Here is a 19,456-nt window from a genome sequence, read left to right on the forward strand (position 1 = left end):
GTCAGTCTTTCACAGAAGAAGAGACCGAGACTTCCATTGCCTTTATTGTAGATGGGGAAGGTGCAAGCGAGATGACAGAGTTGAGGGAACGAATTACTGATGAGATAGTATGTCTATGAATGAAAAATTTGAGAATTTATTAGTTGAATATTATTAAAAATATTGCTACACTGATTTTTATTCAACTTCATATTTATCTATTCTGTTGTTTTCTTTTTTTTACAATTCATTTATTCCTCATCGAGAAGAGTTACATATATATTAATTAGGTGCTTAAAATACTATTTAAAATACATTTATTCTTTTTTTACAAAGTAGAAGCCTGATATGAAAATTACACATTTAAATCGATTTTTATTTGTGGTTTTGTGCTTACATTTTACTTTAATTTTTTGGTTAAAATGAAAAGTAATTCTTGATGTTTTTATTACCTACTTATGGATTGAGGGTGTCGTGCAATGTTTTTATACCGATTTTAGCTTAGTTTTCATACCGCAAAAAAGGTGAGAGTTTGGTAGTCCATGCTCAAATAATCTTTCTTTTTTACTGCCTTAGAAGGTTCATAAAGCATACCCATAAGATCAATTCACCCAGGAGATTGGCTGTTCCTTCTAGTTTACTCTCTGAACATGCAAGAGCTTAATTTATTGGTTATGGGTTTTATTAATGCTAATCATCAACAACTTCCTTTTTGTTGTGGTGTTATGGGTTATATGCCTCCAGATGATAATTTGGGATTTTTGTGTTTGTGCTATTCGATTTATGATATTTTTTTTAAATGACAAATGCTTGGTTACTAACTCATTATAAGGTGTTAAACTTGTGATGCTGCTTGTAAAATTGGGCGGTGTTATTTGTGATCTGAATTTCTGAAGGCTTGGATATGTGGTGATAGCAGTGGTAATGGGTTGGACAATAATTCTTACGTATTTACTTATGTAATACCTAAATTCTAATATTACATGATTTATTTACCCTATATATTTATCATTATGTTTTCCTTGAATTTCTCTTTGGATTGTGCCATGCCTTTGATGATAATCACTGCTTTCATTTGTCATTGGTTGGGACATATTCGGATATGAAATTTTGAGGGAATTCCTAATTATAACTTTGTAGTAGAAATATTTATATTCATACCAATCAATTATTTTGTAATTATATGTGTAAATTGAAGTGTTAGACACATATATTTATAAGAATTGAATGGTATGTATGTAAATTTTCCAATGTTTTTAGTGTTAAATTGTCTAATTGCTTATTTTTAGAATCTTTCAAGCTTGAGCTGTTTTGTATTAACATTGCATTTAGTTAGCTAAGTTTTTTTATTGCAGTCCAGGTTTATTATTAGCTAGTAATTAGATGTACAATGCAGATTTGATCTCCAATCTGGAGTACATCTGTCGGTTCGTCCATATTTTCATGCAAGTATTGGAGGATTGCTTTTGGTAGAGCAGGTACAGCCTTGTAAATTCCATGGGAATGACAAGGTTTGTGTTTCCATCGTTGGTTGCATTTTTTGTAATTTTTTGCTAATGTTTTATTTTCTGCTCATGATAATTGGTTGCAGTTTTTGAAAATCTAATATCTGAACTTTAGTTTCTACATATATCCCACTTGAGAAGACACATTTCACTTTTTAAAAGTTAAAATAGTGGTATTTTTTATGTGATATGAAATATGTGGGTTGTAGAGGTGAAATTAAAATTTTAGGTGTAGAAACGAAAATACATAATTCTTATTCGACAGGACATGCTTCTTATTGCTGAATCTGAATAATATCTCAACTCTAGTTGTTTCTAACAATTTTTAATGTAGTGAGTAGTTAATTGTTGGTGTAGCAAGCGTCCATGCTGTTGTAACAATTTATTTTGGGTTCATTTACATGCATACACTTGAATTCATGTTTATTTACATACCTATCACATATTGTTTGCAGGTGTAGCAACCATTATTGCCATGATAGTGAACTCAATCATATTTAAGACGTAGAATTATTTATCTGTAGCTGATGTGTTGTATCTTTGGGGGCTATGCAAATATTCGTAAAACTTCAAAGTTTATGTGTTAGATATGTATATACATAAGATTGTGTTGCATATGTGTTCTTATTCATAAACAGATGTTATTAGCACTTTGGGGTCTTACTAAAGTTCCAAAATAATGTTTGTTATACTATTCTTTTAAACAGTTTTACCAAACATGGGTAGTATGGTCTTTTTTTCATAAACAGCTGCCCGACATCTGGTTTCACGCAGCTGCACCAAACAGACAACCAGCTTCCCCACAGCTGCTTCCTGGGGCAGCGCAGCTGCAGCTGAAAAGCTGAGAAGCTGGAGCTGCGCCAAACAGAGCCTTAGTCTAAATACTGACTTTTAATGTATTTACTTATAGCTTAATATGATTAATTTTAAGAGATTATATCTTATATTATAGCATGTTCGATTTATGTCATTGTCTTAATTATTAATTTAAAGTTTTACTTTATTTAGGACTAATGTGTTAATTTTTCACCCCGTGTTGGCCAAGTAATGAAAATCATTACATTGTCATAAATTGATTTTTATTTTGAAGCTTTAATGTCAGTAGTGTGCGTTCGTGATGAAATCATAAATTTTTATGAAGACATATTTGAGAGAATATAATTATACAAAAAATTCCATACAGGGATGTCAGAATAAAATGCCATTATTTACAACTTCAACATCACCATACTAGAAATCACATTAAACCATTCATTTTCTTTCTTTACTCTGATACTAATAACTTAATTAACAAGTTAAATAATATTTTTATTATTTATCTTGCATTAAACAAAATCTTGTTATTTAAATTTTAAAAATTATATGCTCAATACAATTTGTCAAACTATTGATAAGATTTTTTTCTTATGATGAATTCTACTTGAATTCTTAAATGAGCATTAATTATCCTCGAAACAAATTTTTTACAAGTATTTGCTCCATAAATTTTGAGATTTTGTTGTTAAAGCTTTATTTCCATTTTAGTCAGATATTAAAGTTTAGCTTCTATAATAATTACTTTTACATTTCAAAAGATTTTCTTGCTTATATGTTGTATCCATGTTATGGACTTGAATTAGTATATAATAAAATAAATGCTTTTTATTACTTAATCTTACTATTTATAATTGCTTGTATATAAAAACGCATATAAAATAGGTTCAACTTATCTTGACTTGTGGAAATTTGATTCAAGAGCAGAGATCCATCCTTTCATCTCATTCTATATACAGAGGAAAAGGAAAAGCATAAAATAAACATCAGAGTAAATTGTAATCCTCAAAATAATATTCTCTCGCCTCTAAAGTAAGTTAATAAAATTACAGAAGGAAAGTCTAATAATCCCTATGCCCAATACAATAATCATATAAACATTTGCACCCACAATTTAAAAAAAAAAAAAAAGAAGGCACACGGCATAAGAAACAACAAAAAAGGACAGTCAAGGTCTTGCAAATCCAAGCTGACCCAAGTTTCTTCCATGCATGCAGTCCTGCCTTATTTCTTTACATCACAATGAGAGAAAAATCTACAAACTATACAAAAAACATGATGGAATCTGAGTTCTCTCATCAAGGATTATGTTAAGTGGATGGAACTAACCATGAAACGGTGCCGCAAAACTCCATGTCAGACTTTTGTACACTTGGATGCGCAAATCCTAAGCCAAATCATTGCTATGGTATGATGCCTCCATTCAAACTGCTCTTCTCTCGCTTCTCACTCATGAAGCTATTTGGGCTTTCTACTGCATCTCCTAAAATGGTTCCATCTTGCTGACGCACAAATATATTCAAACCGACTGGTGTCACTGATGTCACAGGTTCCTGCAGAAGACCCATCCAGCATCAGCAGAGAACAAAAGAAAGGAACAAAGATGATCAATGCCAACAAATTAGACTTAAAGTAGAAGCCAACATGATTACAAGCACCAAAGGACCATAACATAGCTCAACTTGAGTAAACAAGTATTAAAAAAATATGACCGACGACAGTTTCAATGCATGGTGAATGTTGTACATAAGGTTGATAGAACTTCAACTACTGGCATACCTCATTGCCGGCTTCCGATCCTTCAGAATGAAAGAGAATAGGGCGGCATCGCTTGTCCTCATTCATCAAGCTTGAATTTTGAAAGTGGCTAACAAGTGCCACCTTGCCCTGAATGCGAGCATATGCGAGTGAGGCAACTTTCTCACTGTTGAACTTCTCCCATTTCTTTCCATTGAATGTCTGCATAATAAAAGAGGATCAACAAGGTAAAACATGATTAATAGGAATAAATCGTTTAAGATTGGTATCCGCTCTAATAATTCAACAAAAAAAAAAAAAAAAACTTGTGGCATAAAAAGTTGATCTGATTCAGCTGTGACAAGTGATTACAAAGAATAATTGTCATAATACTAAGAGCTCTCAGAAAATACCTGATGAAAAGGGAGGATGTGGGAAGGAGACAACATGTTAATAAACGCATAGCCCACATTGCACTTGTTCTACAAACATTTTAACGCAAATCATTGTAAAGTCCAACTGAAAAATATTTTCAAATATGGAGGGTGACTTCATTAAATCATAGTAATCACCTTAAAATCAATAGGCAGATACAAAAAGTCATAAGAACCCTTGTGGTTCTCATCAATGGTGGCTAACAGCATTTTCGAAGTGTACCTTGCATTTAAAAAAAAAAAAATTGAAGCATTAGTGTGTAATCATTCAATACAAAAAGCATTAACTTACTATGTCAACAATCTTATGAGCATACATACTTATTTGGAATGTTTTTTATCATCAGGGTTGTCCTGGTGTCTTCTCCATTGATTATCTTCTCCAAGTTAAGCTGATACTGCTTCTTGCTGTCCAGTTGAGTGCCATAGCCTTCAGCTCGCCGATTGCGAGCTCGCTCATTCACACCATCAACTCCAGGAAAAGGTACACTTCCGAAGAGTGAGTTACCCAGCCTATGTGAAGCTAATAACCTGAAATTGGATGGACTAGTCTCTAATATGTTCCCGGATAGAGCAACTCCATGGTTCAGAGGTGCCTTAGTGCCCATGTTAGCTGTTAAACTTCCATCATTTCTGCCCATGCTGGCACTTCCAAATGGAGATGGACTCAAGAAAGAAGCCCCTGGAGGCTCAGAAAAATAACCAAAAGGTCTTTCAAATGATATACCAGATGGAGCAGATCCTACATGATGGTAGAGATGATTATGGGATGATGGTGAACCAATGAAGGGGACATGACCCGGATATAGAGTTCTCTGCCCTTGGCCTTGGGCATTAGATGGAATTTGATGTCTCATAGACTGCCAAGAAGAAGGATGGGAGAAGTCACTAAATGGAGGACTGCCCCATAGAGACTGGGATCCAGTAACTGCGCCAACACCAGATGCATTCAATCTTGGAAAAGGAGATCCATTTTCTGTATTTGATACCATACTGAGCATCATTTCACTCCTCTCTGGAAAGGAATGAGGATGCTGAAATGCTAATCCTTGTGAAAGTTGGTTGCTATTTACATGATCAGAAAGGTTAATCCTGTTTTGTTCTTTCCCAATAGGAGCAATCTTCATAGAATTTGAAGATGAAGGCACTAGAGATGCTAATCCAGGCAAATAGTTGCCCCCTATAGGATCACTGGTACCAGTGGACCGACTAAGAGATGAAAAAGAATCATTTTCAATTGGACTTTGTGTCCATATACCTATCATTGGCATCAGACATCAATAAAATTTTCAATTTTTTTTGGAATTACATAAGATTAAAAACAAAAGTTAAGATATTCAAACCTGGAGGAGAATTGGCTATAGGCGAACCCCCAAGTTGTCCATAAATTCTGTTATCATCCTTTTCGATTTCTTGGCTCATTTGTTGAATTAAGCTACTTTCAGAAGAACAACTGTTATAAGTTTTCGTAAATAAACCAATCGAAGGTGAGACATAAAGGAAGCTAAACTATACTAACACAGGTAATAATCAAGTCAGGGCAACACTGTGATACAGTTTTATGCATCCTACAGAAAGATGATAAATATTGAAGGATAATGTATGGAAACAACACTTATTGCCGCTAAAATGGTAAAAATTATACTATTTGGATGTAGACCTAAAGATAACTAGTAATCTAAAACTGAGAACATCTAGAAGTAACCTAGTTTGTAATCACCATGTTCTAATTCAACACATTTACAATACTCAAACTTCTCACATTTCGAAGAATTCTTTCAAAATAAGATTAAGAACCCATTCCATAATAATAGCATGAAGAATTTAATAAGCACATCCTAAGGGAAAACTGGACGCCAAAAATGCATTAAGAGACATGCCAATTGAAGAATAACACCACTGCATAAGCTTACCTTCTACGTGCACCACCAGGACGACTGGGTTCTAGCTTTATGCGCTTCCCAGCTATGTCACTTTTGTTCAAGGCTCGAAGGGCTGCTTCAGCAGCTCGAGCATCATAAAATTCAATAAATTTATGGTGTCTTTTGTGAGGGGTTTCCCTTATCTGTAAAAACGGGCATGGACACAACAAATCTTCAACTTGAATGAAACAAACAAGATTAAAAAAGGAGAATTATTTAAGAAAAATATAACCCACCTCCTTTACTTCTCCAAAATTTCCAAATAGCTGAAGAAGATCATCATTTGAAACTGACGGATCCAAATTAAATATTACAAGGGTTCCTTGATTCAAATCTTTTTCTGATGGGTTCTCCTGTAAAAAGCAATAAACGAGAAAAATTTAAGAACCAGGTGAGTTGAGAAGCTTTCAATTTAACATAAATGAATTGTACAAGTGACTTAATTTTCTTCAACCTTAGGTATAGAAAAATGGATATCCAGCTTTCTCCTCCGCAAAGGTTTATTTTGTAATGCACGCATAGCAGTCCGAGCAGCTCTGATGTCATAATAAGATATCATAACAAATCCCCTATTTTTGCAAGTAGTGTACATGGTTCTGATATCACCATATTGCTACAGAACCAGGCAATTCAGTGACATGAATGAGACACATAGCTATCTAAGAAAAAGAATATACCCAGAAAATTCCAATTAAGAGAGCAAAAAAAATGCAAGCAACAATAAGAAATAAAATCGTTAATGAAAATATAAATGTCTACAAGCTAAAATGATTATGTGTCAAAAAAAAAATTAGAAACTAAGGCAGGAACAATAGCATGGAATAAATTGAAGGTTTTTATTAAAGGGAATAAGGCAAGTGATAGGGTAATATCCTACATGCATTTTAGAAAAAGTAATATATCTTAATTTTTAGCAAAATTACTGTTAATTAATGATCATTGAAAGGATAGTGAGGGACTCAACGACAGGAAGTTGTGGCCACCTAGTTGTTAGTGTCAATTTACTAAAGTGTGAACTAGCAATCTTATTGGTACAAAATTGTAGCGCAAACAAAGGTGCTGGAATGTTGGAGAGGCAGCAAACAGGAGCAAGATTAGAGTTAGGGTCATGAGCGAATGGGGTTGGGTGTAACAATTGATTCGAAATTCAATTGATTATGGCGAATTTACAATGCACCAAAAAACGAGACTGCTAAGGTATTCCAAATTCTTTGATCTAAAACATAATTTGCATCTGATTTAATTCATATCAAACACCTGGAAAATCAAAACACAAGTATTACTTTTACTTCAGACCTCACGTGTTTGCAAGAAAGTAGCCCATAAGCTAATAATCACTGAGGATGCTATACATATGATTAATGACTATGTTTCACAAATCAGATTAGAATATAATTTGAAAAAATAAATTTGGAAAGACATGAATGAAATATTAGAACATATACGCAAAGAAGATTATATATTTATTGGGAAGAGCTTAAATGGACAGATAAGTTTTAATAGAAGAGCTACTAAGGAGAGGACGGTATGGAAAAGGGTTCGAGAGTAATATTATGGAAAAGTTATAGTTGATTTTATAGTTCCTTAGTTTATTTTTGAAAGTTAAGCCATTTAATTACAAATAAATTTACAGTTAAGTCACCTGATCACAAAAAGAATTACAATTATACATGCATACAATACATATATATATATATATATACCTTCGACGTAAGAAAATTTTCGTAAGTAATTGCCGCAATAAGTGAGACGCTAAACCTCAAATAATAGCTTAAAGTCAAAATAAATTTCTTTAAATGAAATGATAACATGACGTGAGATAAAATGAGTAATTCAAATAAGAAAATTATGATAGAGTATTTAAAATCACCTAAATATATTTGTATTTTAAAAGAAGTTTGGTGGAATGAAGAGATACAAGAGATTATTAGTGGAATAATGTGCTTTAAGGAATGACAACAAATAAATACTATAGAAATTTATAGTGATTACATATAGGCTAGAAGTCTTGATAAAAATATAGCAAGCAAAGCAAAAAAACTATAATTCTTTTATGAATTATATAATATGTTTGATGCATAGGAAAATGAGAAGCACAAAATAGCTAAGATAAGAGATATAGACTTTCATTAAGTAGATGCATTAAAAAATGAAGATTATATGAGCATAATTACAAATAAAAGCATAAAAAAAAGTTTTAAAATTATTAAATGAGTGATTTACGAAAAATCATTTTGAAAGACATAAAAAGTAAATAATATGGTAATATTATATATTGAAACAAAAAAGTAAGTGAAAATTAGTTCTAAAATAGATGCATAGAGGTAAAATTTTGGGATAAGATAAGCTATGGATTAAGATTTGATGAGTCAATAGGTGACATTCAAATAAAAATGTAAGAAATTATTTTTCGTGAAACTTTAAGAACTTAGGGGATGTCAAATAGTTGGGGAAGAAGCATCTTAACAGCAATATTGAAGAAAAAAAAAATATTCAAAATTTTAATGATTATTGATATAACCTTATATCATACAATGTAGTTATAGAAAATAACAAAGGATATGACCTTAGAAACATTATGTTGATATTGGAGAATCAATTTAAGTTTATACTAGGAAGATCCATTATGAGGCAGCCTTTGTTAAGGCAATTAACGGAAAAAATTATAAGGTAATAAATCATCTTTGTACTGTATTTATTGATCCTAAGAAACCTTATAATGTATAATGAAAACTAATTTGATGAATACTAGGAAAAAAAAAGTATGCCAGTTGTATGTTAATATTACTAAAGTTATATATAATGAAGCATTGGTTTAAATACCTATGTAAAATTACACATAATCAATGCAAAATAATACCGACTTGATATTGATTCTTCATGTCATCATATCATGATTTGATTCCACATAATCATATCATATCAATAAATGAACCTCAAATAAGTTGGGATGAAGTTAACAATGAAGATGATGATTGGCATCTATAATAATAAAATCTTTAGTTATCACTTTAGGAGACCTTTGAAGCTTGCATATTTTGCGTTCTTAGCCTAAAATAGTTAATGTTAATGATTTTCCAATTATAATTTTAAAATAAAACATTCACAAAAAAGTATTATCTACTATTATAATAAAGGTCTTCCGATTGTTTGAAAGAACCTGAGAACAAATACATAAAGCAGTTAAAAAACAACGTTGAGTATGAAAACAAATGAAGAAATTGGCAAATCACCCAAATAAATACTCGGATATGCTTCGAATTACAACATGACAGTAGCTGAATAATTCCAAACGAATACATAGCAAAATAACAAATCATTAAAGAAGGAAAGCATGATCCTCAAGGGATTTCCCACATATTTGATGGCGTATGAAGAGGATTTTGTGTAAGGGATGATGCATGGATTCAAGAGGCATCAATGGCTGATAGATCTTGCATCTTTGCAAAGTTGAAGTTTTAAGGACTATTTTAATCCTAGAGAGACTTGAGCTTAATAATGCCAATTTTGATAGAGTTTTTGCATCGATCCTATTGGCACTAACTAGTAATCAGCCGAATCCACTTTTTTAGTCAAAACAAAGAGACCAACTAGAAATTTTTCTTGTATATATTTTTAATATATATATATATATATAACAGAATAAAAAAAGTTAGAGCCAAGAAAAAGAAAAAGTATCTTGAGTATAAGACATGCCCATGCTGGCTTTGTGGTATCGAAAATGTGCCTGCTACAATATCTCCCTTAAATGAAGCAACCCCTTCATAGAACATATAGGGTTGATGGCTAATAATAGATCAGAAAGTCAACATTCCTAATTTGGCTAAAGGTAGCATAAATGAGTTGCAAAGCAATTGTTAACCTCAGGTTTTCTTTCTCTAATGGACTTAGACTCAACTCATCAACCATCACAAAGTAAAGTCCACATTGATATCACTAGAGGTGATTGTGAGTTGAAAAAAAGTTGGATACAATAAGAGCTTCTCTGCTTCGTCAAAATGATGTAAATGGCCCTCCTAAACAATGCCCACTAAAGGACTTATAAAAATTGTCAATCAAGCTTATAACTTACAATAGATAATGTTTTCAACCATCCCTGAGCCTGTTAGTCACATCATTAATTTATTCAAGACTAGAATCATGACTTCTGATCTGCCAAAATCATCAATATCATGGTTCATGGATATCCGTCAAAAATCCACAAAATAAGTAAAAGGAAACACGAAACCATGCATGTTTAATCTTAAAAATTGGTGCCATTAATTTTGGATGGAAAGTGCTGTATCACAAAAGCCTCTAAACTGACCCAAGGACACTATATTTTTTTTTTCTCAGACTTAATGTTTTGTTAAGAACATAAATAGGGAAGAAGAGCAGCAAGAAAAAATTATGGCTGACACTTCATGCAGGAATTCCATCAAGAGTTGGGGATCCCCACACCCAAAAAATAATCCCCTCCCATCCCTGATTTCTACATTGTAGCAACACCTGCTCTGTAGCAGAAGTTACAAGATATTACAAGCATACAACATGGTATTGTAGCTGTTTTTGCAGCTATTTAGATGTTTAACCCTGCTACATAGTTAATTCATGTTCCTTCATTCAGGAGTTAGATTTGACCATTGGTTTCTTTTATCGCTAATTTCTTATTGTAACTCGGAATTAAACACTTAATTTCTTTTATAAGCTACTTGTGCACCCTACTAGAATAAAAAATTAGTTGTTTATGGGTTTAATATAGTCTGGACTTGCAACCTTGATTCAAAAGCTGTAGCTATTTTATGATAGAAAACTTAATAGTTGGAAGTATAGGCTAGGCTTTGCAAGACAATCAAATATGGGTCTAATTTTGATTCTAAATAGGAGGTTTCTATGCATGTAAAATTCAACAATGGTTCAACAAAATATTAGTTTCCTCTAAAATTTGTGGGTGCTAGTTGGATGTGAATTCTTTGAACTACATGCAAGTTTTGACATCAAATCTCGGGGGAGCTTTCTCTTTGTAATGGCATGAAACTTACATTAACATTGTGGCACTTCTCTTCTTATCCCTCTTAACTTTTTCCAGCTAGTTCTTTGCAAGCATTTGAGATTTGGTCATGTTTGCTCCAATATGATTTTCCCTTTGCATTTTGAATCCTAATTGTTTTGTGTTATCTATGTGATATTCGATTTTTTTGGCTTTTTTTTTTTTTGACAATCAATCACTTTTTTTTTAGGCAGGTTTTAATATTGCATCAAAAAAAAAAAAAACAAGAAGAAAAAACTTGGCCTAAACTAAAAGTATGCAAATTTTGATCGTTCGTGATGTTTCCCATCTTAGGTATGTATTAATAAGCCTAGTAACTTAAGACATCTTGAATTAGAACTATACTAGAGACGATGCTTAATTCATGTGAAATAGAAGTAGGATATAATAAGCGAATCAATGAAGAATAAAATAAGTGACACATTTACTGAAATTGTATAAATTATGAGTCAACATGAAAAAAAAGTAACTCGTATGTTAACAAGCACTATTACGGAGGGGAGCATAACTTTGAGAAACTTTCATAGTGGATTTATAATTTGATAAACTTCTTTGAACATTACAATCTAGTTGAAAAATTCAAGAAACCAAACTAGTGAGACATGCCTCTCTCTCTCTCTCTATATATATATATATATTTATATATATATGTATATAGATTTTTTTGGCTTTTTTTTTTTTGACAATCAATCACTTTTTTTTAGGCAGGTTTTAATATTGCATCAAAAAAAAAAAAAACAAGAAGAAAAAACTTGGCCTAAACTAAAAGTATGCAAATTTTGATCGTTCGTGATGTTTCCCATCTTAGGTATGTATTAATAAGCCTAGTAACTTAAGACATCTTGAATTAGAACTATACTAGAGACGATGCTTAATTCATGTGAAATAGAAGTAGGATATAATAAGCGAATCAATGAAGAATAAAATAAGTGACACATTTACTGAAATTGTATAAATTATGAGTCAACATGAAAAAAAAGTAACTCGTATGTTAACAAGCACTATTACGGAGGGGAGCATAACTTTGAGAAACTTTCATAGTGGATTTATAATTTGATAAACTTCTTTGAACATTACAATCTAGTTGAAAAATTCAAGAAACCAAACTAGTGAGACATGCCTCTCTCTCTCTCTCTATATATATATATATATTTATATATATATGTATATAGATTTTTTTGGCTTTTTTTTTTTTGACAATCAATCACTTTTTTTTAGGCAGGTTTTAATATTGCATCAAAAAAAAAAAAAACAAGAAGAAAAAACTTGGCCTAAACTAAAAGTATGCAAATTTTGATCGTTCGTGATGTTTCCCATCTTAGGTATGTATTAATAAGCCTAGTAACTTAAGACATCTTGAATTAGAACTATACTAGAGACGATGCTTAATTCATGTGAAATAGAAGTAGGATATAATAATCGAATCAATCAAGAATAAAATAAGTGACGCATTTACTGAAATTGTATAAATTATGAGTCAACATGAAAAAAAAGTAACTCGTATGTTAACAAGTACTATTACGGAGGGGAGCATAACTTTTAGAAATTTTCATAGTGGATTTATAATTTGATAAACTTCTTTGAACATTACAATCTAGTTGATTCCCAAAAGTTACCAAACTAGTGAGACATGCCTCTCTCTCTCTCTCTCTATATATATATATATATATTTATATATATATGTATATATATATATATACATACATACATATATATATACATAATGAAGTATTTCAAATTTGACAAAGTCAACATTGGCTCGCAAGGGAAATAAACTTAAATATCAAAATTTATCATATATTATATGTAGAGATCAATTGCAAAATCAATTAAAGAGTTATCAAGGAAGAGATTAGCATTTTTTAAGTATTATTTAAGATTTATACATCTCGTAGAGAGACAGTTTGCATCCGGACTAGTTTGTTGCCATGAGCTCTTCATTAGTCTGAGACGAAAGATTACGAAAAAATTAAGATACACTAGATATTTGATTGTTATAGCAAGACTACAATTAATATGTTTTAAGAGTATTGCACCTTAGAATTAAAAGTCATAAAGTCATGTGACTTCTCTAAAACCTATCAAACATACAACAACACAATAGTCATATAATCAAATAAGATATTATTGAAAACACTAGCATTCATGAATATTCCTTAATGATATATTAGATGCTAACATTAATAAGCAATTGCAACACGACACGAGATTTATTTTCATTGAATCTTAATATGCACATATCCTGGAATTTGTTCCCAAACTTTAACCAATACCTGAACAAGATATAGAGATTGAATAAAAAAATTAAGCAAAAGCTATATCAGAACATGAACTATTAGAAATTAAAATCCACTTCTATGAACAAACTCAAAATTGAGCAAGCCAGAATACCAATTTTAAATAGAATTCAAGACTGAGTTCAATTCTAGATTTAAACCTCCATAAAAAAACTAAATTTGAAAGTGATATTGAGCATAGGAGCAAAAGTGAACATAAGCAATAATTATAATTCAAATTTGGACTTGATTGTGAGCCTAAATTCTCAAAACAAACTGAATATATTCTTTCTGATGAACCCATAACTAATAATAATTCTTGAAAATTAATCTAAATTTCCAAAATATAATAAGAATATAATAAGGTAAGCCCTGAACATGAAAAAGTAAACAAATAATGCCTATAAAAGTTTAGAAATTAGTTGAAGAATCTAATGATCTATAACTCCTAATGAAATTCCTATTCAAATCATCTCTACAAATAAAACTAAAATTAATTTTATTTCTGGTATTTGGCTTCTTGACTTACAAATTCCCAAACTAAGTTTGCGTCAATATATCAATGAATTAGCTAAACAGTTCCATATCTTAAAATTATAAATTCTATTTATATAGTCAAATCTAAGAATCCATAATCTATCACAATTGATATTTTGCCCATTTAGATTAAACTTATTCAAAGAGGTTGTTCATTAATCTAAGAATATCATGTTTGTGTAAGTTTCAACTTTTAATTTTTATTATATCTATTTATCTAGGAATAAGTTACAAATCATCCAAGGGGATTACATTTTCGATGTGACAAGAATCTAATCTTACAAGCTCTAACAGTGTATAATATGAAGGCAGGAGATGAAACAAAGAAGAATGTGGTGTAGGAGAAACATCTTCACTTGGATGTGGCAAAAGTCTCATTTAAAAATACCGCCTTGGACACTCCATCCAGTGTTTAATATATCATTGTTGAGACATGCTATTAGTGATAATGAGCTCTCTTCTTCACTTCCCTTTATATTGAAATAGGAGATAGATGTTTTCTTTAAGCCACTTGAGTTAAAAGCAATGCATCAAAATCAACATGTGGGAAAGAAGTTTTGATTAAATGGAAAAGATTTCCGGATTATGACATTACGTGGGAGCTAAAGGATAATTTAGTCATTTGTTAATTATTATGTGGGGTATAAATAAGGTTTATGTCAATAGTTAAGTTATGTGTGTGATTGTTGTCTTGAATTTAGAGTTAGGGTGTGGGAGAGATCACCTACCTTATGAATTATAAGTGTCTATCCCATATGTATTTGGGGTATGTTCTTTTGTGATGGTGAAGTAAAATATTGTGTTTCTCATAATATCTGTGGCAGCTGTCTCTTTCCTATCACTTTGCTTTCAAGAGTGATGTTTTTATTTCTGGATTTGATCAGATTCCTTGACATTCTACACATACCAAGGGTTCTAAAGAGTATTGAGAGCCAACACCTAGAATGAAAACTTCACGGTGATAGCAATGACAAGGACTTCAAGTATAATGGCCAAGAAGTTATGGCGTTAAAGTTCACTTTATTCATGAAGGCAGCTATGGGATCATTGAATTTGACCAGACTTAAATGAGTTGACTCAATTTGCGAAGGCCTTCATGAGAATGGAGTGTTTCTCTGAGAAGAATATGACTTCCTCCATGTTGTTATGAGTTGCTGATTCAGGACCAAGCAAATAGCAATTCACTCGGGCACACTTTAAGGAGGCATTTGGTCTAAGTATTTGACAATTGTTGTATGATATCAAATATAAAAGGAGTTTTGTAGAAATGGGAAGAAGATGAATCTGACGTATCTGTAATAAGCTCATGAAATAAAAATAAGTAACACTGAATCTTCAATTAATGTCACAATTTCCTATAATTTTTCAATTTTTAAGCATTTTTCAAATGTGTCATATGGTTTAATATGGTTCTTTTTTTCTTGCATGTAATTTCTTAAGAGTTCTTGTAGGAAGTCCTTCATGATTTGGACGGTACATTTATCTTATTACATAAATTAAATTCCATGTGTCTTATTCACATCAATTATAAAATTATAATTATCATATATAATAGTAAATTTATGCTATTTCTTCATGCAAATCACGCGATTGATTAATGTGTTATAACCATCTTCAACCAATTTCTCTTCAACCACAAATCACCTGTCTATAACACTTAGTGGTGACATGTTTTACTTGAGAGTCATGTAGAGGCTCAACAAACTTTAATAAATTTTGGCCAATGAAACCACTTATAACCATCTTTATTATCATAGGCAGAATGCTGAAATGTGTTCACTTTTGTAGCCAATGCTAGGGCTATGCAAAGGAACCAAAATCTCATATTTTATGTTTGTTGTTGCCTTTAAAACCTAGAAATCATTTTTTTTTACCGTCTCAAATAGTTAAGTTCGTTCATGTCATTTGAACCTCATAGCCACTTAATTGTTGTCAAGGTCATTATAGTCATTTAAGGGTTCTTAAATTTAATTAAGCCATTAGTTATGAAGTTTGTTAGTTTGCTATCAGGAACAATTCATAAGAAAAAAACTTCAAGCTAAAATTATTATTGATTAAATGATTGCTGTTCAGCCTTTTTTTATTAGTTTTTTGCTTAGTTCTTAGGACCCTGCTTTATTTAAGAAAATGAAAAAAAAAAATTTAGGTCAAAATTAATATTGATAAGATAGCTTATGAAAGAAGATTCCCATGGCCATGAATGTAAAGTGTTTAATCAGATGTGAGGCCTGACATACTCTCACATTGTGAAATCATTGTTCAAGCTCGAGACTTTAGCTTATTGTTCGTTATCTCCATTACTTTGTTCTTAATCCATCCACATCTATATTTTCATGTTTTTCTTGTCTTTTAAGTTCATCCAACTCTTTTAATTAAAAAAGGCTTGCACATGTCCTATATATTCTATTTATAATTATAAATACCATTAACCTAAAAAATTTTTAAAAAATTTTGAAAGAACCATTTAGGTCTTTCAGGAAAAATTGTTTGGTTGATTCATTCCTGTATCCACCAAACAGGAAAGAAATATCTAAAATTTCTTCACTGATTTACAAAGTTTATATGGGAAAAATCAACTGCACAAAGAATAAAAACTAAGCAAGCTTCTCCAAACAAACCCAGAAAAAAGTAAAGCATCCCTTGTAAAAAATGTAAAAAAAAAACCTAATAATTATGCAAAAGCGCATAAGATACAGAAACGATTTTCCTGTGACATTTCAAGGAAATGAACAAAGATTTAAAATGACTAGATTAATGTAAGTAACAAGTATCGAAGTGTTGCACGTACACATAAACAATACAATGTGCTTCAAATGTACTAAGAGAAGTAGATCAATAAACTATTATTGACAACGGGTAAAGCAAATTAAAAAACAAAAATAATTGAAAATGAAATATATTCCTACAAGAAAATCATGCAATGAGAGATTTAAGATCCTACATTGGGCATATGATGGTCATATTTCCCAATTGTCTAATTGAAAGATAATTTATGATTGTGAAAATTGTGAACTCGAAGCAATGACAAATTTCACAAGAAAACCATAAAAAAAAGGAAAAAAAAAAAGAAACATTGCGCCTCTAAAAAGAACAAAATTCATGAAGTATCTATCATTTACCTCAAATAATGAACGTAGCTCAGAGTCTTCAACATTACTATTGATGTTCCTAACAAATAATGTTCTCGATGGATGCTCGCCAAAAGGGTGCTCGCCAACGATAGCTCCACTACCATTCGAAAGGCCATAATGAGTGATACCATTTGCAAAATATCCATCACTTAAATGTATGCTTGAAATCCCTGAAGTGAGATTCTCCATAGGATCAAGATCCAATTCCATTCCCCCACCACTACCAAAGATATCAAAGTCTTCCAAATCTTCCACTTGGCCAGGCAACTCACTAAGATCAAAGTCTTCTACCACGCCAGCTAGAAGAGCTTCCTCATCATCAGGAAGCATACTTCCAATGACATGAACATTAGAGTCATCCAAGGAACCCTGAACTGAATCCTTATTTACTTCTCTCATCTCAGAAGACACATCATCCATAGACTGAATGGTGAGATCAGCATCTGGAAAGATCACTGAATCAACATACGAGAAGCATAATGTTAACTAGGCATTAGGCAATGTATAAATGAAATAATAATAATAATAATAGTGATAATAAAAATAATAATAATAACTAAATACATTTCTCATGCGGAAGTAGAGGTAATGAGCTTGAAAACAGAGTGACATCATTTGATCCTTTGAACATATTAGATCCTGATGGAACAGGCCATGCATTACTTCCAATCTTTTGACCAATCTTCAGAGATGGAACATTTGACGGACCTGTTTCATTCAAGCAATATAATTGGAAACCATATCAATCCAGAGCAAAAGGTAGACAAATAGGGGGTTCTTTGCGATAGCAGACCTGCATTATCTGAAACATCTGAGGATTTTTCCATCTCTTTAATTCTGCAATTTAGGAAGCACAATTACAAACAATAAATAAATAGCAATTCTCCAATTCTCTCTTCATTTTAAAACGAGAAGCAAATGAAAACCAGTTGGTATTGAGATAAATTGAAATTAGTTAAAAAATCAAGGAAAATTAAAAGATGCCAGCCAATTTCCGCTATAAACTGACTATGCATATCGCAACTGAGAAAATATTGTAAAAATATAGACAACAAAAAAATATAGAGCTCTACAAACTATCCACTTTCTTCAGAAAACTTCTAAGATAATATAATTCTAGGATCATTCGCAAACAAGTTTCTGATCCCACGAAACCCAGTTAAAGACAAAAACGATGCGAAAGAGAGCAATTGCAGGCGAATTACGTACACAATTCCGAGCAAGATCCAAGCTAAGAAATTGCCCAATTTCATAGAAGTATTAGCACCAAAGTATCACAGACAAGACTAAGAAACAAAATAAATAAAGTCGCGAACCTACTTCACATGAATGAAACTACAAGGAGAGTCCAAAAATGATCCCCACACGAAACCCATAAGGACTTTATCAAAATTTGAAGAGCCGTAGAGGCTTGTTCAGCCTGAAAACTAAAAGCTCATTTCAAGGCATCCTATGAACAAAATTATAGAGGCCAATTCAATAGAAACCAAAACATTAAAAAGAAAAAAAATCACAGAAAATCGAAAGAAACTACCGGAAAAAAAACTAAATTCGGAACCTCCGTCGGTCTCAAAATCTGTAAGCAACCGTACAAAAGGAAAGAACTTTAACCCAAAATCGGAAATGAATACCCATTTTAAACTCGCCATCCATTAGCATTACTGAAGAGCAACAAAGCAAGGCAAAACGAGCTGCAGCACCTACCTCAAAGAAGCCCTAGAAGCTGAGAAATAGCTCCCGCGCCCGTGGTGCCCCGGGGATCAGAAATGGAGAGAAAAATATCAAGCTTGCCCTTCCTTCCGCTTTATAATTGTATTACAGTGAAAATAAAATAAAATAAAATAAACGCGGAAATTACAGTGAAAATAAAATAAGATTAAAAGATAAATAATAGTAATTATAAATAGTAAATATAATAATAAATACAATAAAATTTATATATTAGTAGAATGCGTGGGGTGGAGCAGAGAGAGATAGAGGGCGCTGGGCAAGGACCGGGGAATTCTGCCGTATTGGAATCGTCTTGGCGTCCGTTGACGCCATTGCTTGCTGCTTCTGAGGCTCTGCAAATGTTTCTCATACTAATAATTTTA

General features: G+C 31.8%; 1 protein-coding gene across 5 annotated transcripts; it reads right to left on the minus strand.

Annotated features, from left to right (window-relative positions):
* Positions 1-3,340: 3,340 nt before the first annotated feature.
* Positions 3,341-19,150, minus strand: LOC110024351 (protein MEI2-like 2). 5 transcript variants are annotated; one of them, XR_002293985.1, is made up of 14 exons: positions 19,068-19,150; positions 18,157-18,200; positions 17,928-18,071; positions 17,352-17,818; positions 6,845-7,003; positions 6,627-6,743; positions 6,382-6,533; positions 5,812-5,921; positions 4,790-5,726; positions 4,607-4,691; positions 4,448-4,516; positions 4,077-4,256; positions 3,627-3,850; positions 3,341-3,559 (listed from the first exon to the last, which is right to left on the minus strand). XR_002293985.1 is itself a non-coding variant. In XM_020724279.1 (13 exons), exons 2-13 carry the CDS (start codon positions 18,188-18,190, stop codon positions 3,701-3,703), a joined length of 2,592 nt encoding a protein of 863 aa, XP_020579938.1. In that variant the 5' UTR covers positions 18,191-18,200; positions 19,068-19,150; the 3' UTR covers positions 3,341-3,700. The 5 variants fall into 5 exon arrangements, 4 of the variants coding, with proteins under 4 accessions (XP_020579938.1, XP_020579954.1, XP_020579946.1 ...); XM_020724279.1 differs by having other exon boundaries at positions 3,341-3,850; positions 17,352-17,806; XM_020724295.1 differs by having other exon boundaries at positions 3,341-3,850; positions 5,812-5,903.
* Positions 19,151-19,456: the final 306 nt, after the last annotated feature.

This window comes from Phalaenopsis equestris, unplaced genomic scaffold (assembly GCF_001263595.1).
Source record: "Phalaenopsis equestris unplaced genomic scaffold, ASM126359v1 Scaffold000002, whole genome shotgun sequence".
NCBI classification, from domain to species: domain Eukaryota; kingdom Viridiplantae; phylum Streptophyta; class Magnoliopsida; order Asparagales; family Orchidaceae; genus Phalaenopsis; species Phalaenopsis equestris.

What these genes read in the sequence shown, in the direction of transcription:
- LOC110024351 (XM_020724267.1), bottom strand. Translation starts at nt 18,190, where the DNA reads ATGGAAAAATCCTCAGATGTTTCAGATAATGCAG. An exon ending in ATTTTGGAGAAGTAAAGGAG is followed by an intron (nt 6,534 to 6,626) that starts GTGGGTTATATT and finishes CCGTTTTTACAG; the next exon opens with ATAAGGGAAACCCCTCACAA. An exon ending in ATCTGCCTATTGATTTTAAG is followed by an intron (nt 4,517 to 4,606) that starts GTGATTACTATG and finishes AAATGTTTGTAG; the next exon opens with AACAAGTGCAATGTGGGCTA.